Source organism: Thalia democratica, chromosome 5 (assembly GCF_965202585.1).
Source record: "Thalia democratica chromosome 5, ktThaDemo2.hap1.1, whole genome shotgun sequence".
Lineage (NCBI taxonomy): Eukaryota > Metazoa > Chordata > Thaliacea > Salpida > Salpidae > Thalia > Thalia democratica.
This window is the reverse complement of record NC_139169.1, coordinates 33,508,997-33,512,988: the sequence shown is the minus strand read 5'-3', so window position 1 is coordinate 33,512,988 and position 3,992 is coordinate 33,508,997. Positions and strand designations below refer to the sequence as shown.

The following is a 3,992-nucleotide window of genomic DNA, read 5'->3' as shown; positions in this document are numbered from 1 at the left end:
ATACAGTAATAATAATAGAACTACTTTTAGTTAGTAAAGTAATATAAAGGTTGTCAAACTTTAGACTTTTGTTCATTATCATTTAGTTTGGATTTTTTTTATCTTATTCTTTATTTTTATATAATATTATTCAAACTTTTTTCAATATAACTTGCAGTTCAAGAATAAAAACAGTAAAAGTTTAATTCTTCATCAAAAATATTTTTGTCTAAATGATGAAATATAAATACTATTTTTTAGTTTTAGAAGCAATTTAAATGATTTTTAAAGTTCTCTTGTTACTCATTATCACGTTTGTTACGTCACAAGAAACCGGATTCAGGTACTCTGGTTCGCAGCGTTGCCAGGTAACTTGTGGTGATGACGTCATCGGTCGTCATGGCAACTACGTTCGGGGCAAGCAGGGTCCTAAGGGGGAGCCGGGAGTGGCTTGCGATCTTGGGATCGGTTTCAAAGATGAGTACGAGGAACTGAGGAGAAACGCGTCGTTGTTGCAGGAGAAAGTACAGTTTTTTGAGGAAAAAATCATAAAGAACACCAAAAACAGATGTAAGCACAAAAATGTGATTTACTTATTTTTAATCACTATACAAAAGTGATAAAGTTCTCAATTTCGCATTTTGAAATGTTTAAAACAGCTAGTATTTACTGTAGTTTTGAAGTACTTATCGAATTTAATAAAAAAATTAACTTTATTCGTTTAGCTTTATTTAATTAATATATAATTTATTATTTGTTTTCGAATGAACTAAGCTCTGTTTAAAAAGCATTATATAACATTTTTATGTAATTTTAAAGATATTAACTGCTATGAGAAAAATTTAAATATTTTTTGTTTAAGTATAGCAAGGTTTATTAAAATTTTATTAAGTTAACGTGCTTTAACTGAAAATTTTAAAGAGTTCTATAGTTTTGTTCCTGCACAAAAATAAAAACTCATAGTTTATTATTTTAATAATCGTACATTTAAAAATTTTTTAACAAGACCTGCATTAGTAAGATTTTTTTTGCAATTTGACTTTATTTATTAATTTACAGTGTTGCTGTGCGGCTCAGGGGTTCAAGACAAAAAACACATAAGCGATGATCAGTTACAATCAGCTTCGTACTGGCGTAACAATGATGATAATAGATTTAAACCAATATACGGTAGATTGTATCAAATTTCAGAAGCAGGTGCTTGGATAGCTGCTTATAAAGCAGAATCACCTTCGTACAATGGTAAACGTTGTAAATTATAGTAATAGTTTTTAATTTAAAGTCTATTTGCTTTTTTTATTATCACAAATAAAATACCTGAAAATCTATAAAATGCACTTAATAAACTTGTTTTAATTGCAAGTCTTCCTATACCGTTACAAATGCAACGACGAGAATCTTTCAAATAATTAAACTTTACCATATCAATCGGTTTTTCGTATATATTAAAACATTAAAGTTTGGTTTTTATATTGACAGTTTTACCTTAAAATGAAAACTAATAAACTTAAGCTTTAAAAAGTTTCTTTTAATCAAATAATGTTTTGTTTAAAAACTAAAAAACTGGCCTGCTAATAATATTTAAACTTTTTAGCAAATGATCGTTGGATCCAAGTGGACTACCTGAATGAAAAGACAATAACCGCTGTGGTGACGCAAGGCAGAAGTACGAAAAGTCAATACGTGACGTCATTCAACGTTCTTTACAAAACAGCAACTTCTGACCACTTCAAGTATGTGCTTGACGAAAGCAACAACCCCAAAGTGAGAATTTTGTTGTGTTTTGAAAGCTTTTTGCGAGCTAGTCTAAACTTAAGTCATTTCTCTAATATGTAAAAGTTTAAGTTATTAAATTTATGAAAGTTAGTTTTGTTTTGTTGTGGTGTTTCTACGCTGATTGTGAGCTAGTCTGATTTAAGTCGTGCCTTTATATCGTAGAGATTTATGTTATTAACTTTATATAAGTTTAAGTTTTTCTTAAAACTCTATAAGTAGTAGATGTTAAAAATAAACTGAGTTGCTTTTAAATGTTCTGTTTAAAAGTTTAAATTTCTTTTCAAGATATTATATATACTTTGTTAAGCTTTTGTAGTGTTAACTAAATTCAGTTGTAAATTGTAAAAAATTATAAAAAAATTAATATAATTTTTTATTTCAATTTCTAATTCAATGTATCCTAATCTATTGTATATCTAGTTGAACGTTATATAAAACTAAAATCCGTAAAACTAGTTTAATTTAAAGATTTTGACAATTTCCTACAGTTTATTACATCATTACTATTTTTTCATTAATTATTACTTTTTAGATATTTCCTGGCAACAGTGATTCCAACACTCCTGTAATAAATGAGTTCAACCAAATAATTACTGCTTAGATTTTTAGAATAAATGCTCTTACATTTAAAACCCACATTACTCTCAGATTTGATTTTCTTGAGTGTTAATTTTCTTTCTAAGATCTTACAGTCTTTTATTTTCTGCTACATAAACATCATTAATTTTAGATTTTCATCATTTGTAAATAATACGATTCTTCATCCTTATATGTTTGCGGTAAGCAAAACATCTTTTCTTTTGATCATTGAAAATTATAATGTTATCTTCATTGTACAAAATGTACTAATAAAACAAGCAACTAAGTTTTTGAGTGGTTTATTTTTTTTAAATTGATAATCTTTATTTATAATATTAGCTTCAAGTTTTGAACTAACTAAGTAATATTTTATCAACATTCGTTTAAAAACATTTATAAAATTTTGGTTGTGTTAACTTAGCAAAATAAGTTAATTGTCTAATAAAACTAAAAATTCTACTTTTTTCTTAAATTCTTTTAATTTCAATAAATTATAATTATGTAAGTTTCTAGCTTATTTTAAAAACTTATTGGTTTAATAATAAGCATAAAAACCTAAGTACACAGATTAAAAACAAATCAAAAATCTTTTTGTACTGTTATATACATTTAATTATACAGATGCCTCTTTTATATAAAAAGTATTTAAATTTTATATTCTTTTTTGGTTTTTTAAACTAATAAGATATTTTATAATTTGTTTTGTCCGATCCTTTTAGTTGTATGACTTTTTTTAGTACCAGTGGTGTAGCGTGGCATTTTGGTCAGGGGGTGTACAATATTTTTTTTTTCTCGAAAAATCCCCTAACTTAAGACTTTTGTAATTAGCTACAAAAAAATATGTTTATATAGAATATAATTGAAATTAATTCATTAAGCAAAATAAATTTGAAGTTACTGTTTTAAAAAATACTTATATATTATAAAATTATACAATTAAAAATATATTATCATTAGAATAACTTATATTTGCACAAATGTAAATTTACTAAATAAAAATTGTTTTTACTACCTACAGTAAACTTTTTTATCTTAATAAATAAATATATTCAGTAAAACAAAAGTGTCTGTTTTATTTACGAATAAAACATTAATAATTTTAAATAAACTATACAACAGTGATAACAACACCTCATTGCACAGTATATTTTATACTTAATATTTTTTTAGTCAAAGAAACTGAAATGTTATAAAAAGAATATATTGCTTGCTTTTTTTAATGCTAGAAAATTAAATCTGTATTATAACAAAAATAAAGCAAGGTGAACTCAGCTTATTGTTTTTATTTTATTTTAAATGAAATACAAATTAAAAGTTGTCAAAAAAGAAACATTAAATGAAAAATGTAGAACACAATACATAATAAAAAACATTTTTTTGGCAAGTTTGAAACGTAAGACTTAATGACAGTAAAACTGAATACCTACTGACTGGTAAAACTAAACATGAAAAAAGCAAAACAAAAATCTTTTAAAAGTTAATAATATACAAAGTTTTTATATTTGAAAAATATTCTGTTGCAAGTAAGTTAAAAACAAAAGAAAAGCGAAATTTTTCATATAAAATAGCTAAATATTTTCGAAGATAATAACCTGAATTCTGAGACTTTCAACAAATTCAAACTATCCTGAGTTATTCTGAGCGTGTGACAACATACT

The 3,992-nt window shown here is 25.1% G+C and overlaps 1 protein-coding gene across 1 annotated transcript; it reads left to right on the top strand.

Annotated features, from left to right (window-relative positions):
* The first annotated feature begins 244 nt into the window (after positions 1-244).
* Positions 245-2,617, top strand: LOC145836112 (lactadherin-like). Its single transcript, XM_082943919.1, has 4 exons — positions 245-549; positions 1,039-1,221; positions 1,574-1,743; positions 2,288-2,617. Exons 1-4 carry the CDS (start codon positions 258-260, stop codon positions 2,354-2,356), a joined length of 714 nt encoding a protein of 237 aa, XP_082800045.1. The 5' UTR covers positions 245-257; the 3' UTR covers positions 2,357-2,617.
* Positions 2,618-3,992: the final 1,375 nt, after the last annotated feature.

Coding starts and splice junctions, on each gene's coding strand:
- LOC145836112 (XM_082943919.1), top strand. CDS start 258: ATGATTTTTAAAGTTCTCTTGTTACTCATTATCACGTTTGTTACGTCA. Junction 1,222..1,573: donor AGAATCACCTTCGTACAATG/GTAAACGTTGTA, acceptor TAAACTTTTTAG/CAAATGATCGTTGGATCCAA. Junction 1,744..2,287: donor ACGAAAGCAACAACCCCAAA/GTGAGAATTTTG, acceptor ATTACTTTTTAG/ATATTTCCTGGCAACAGTGA.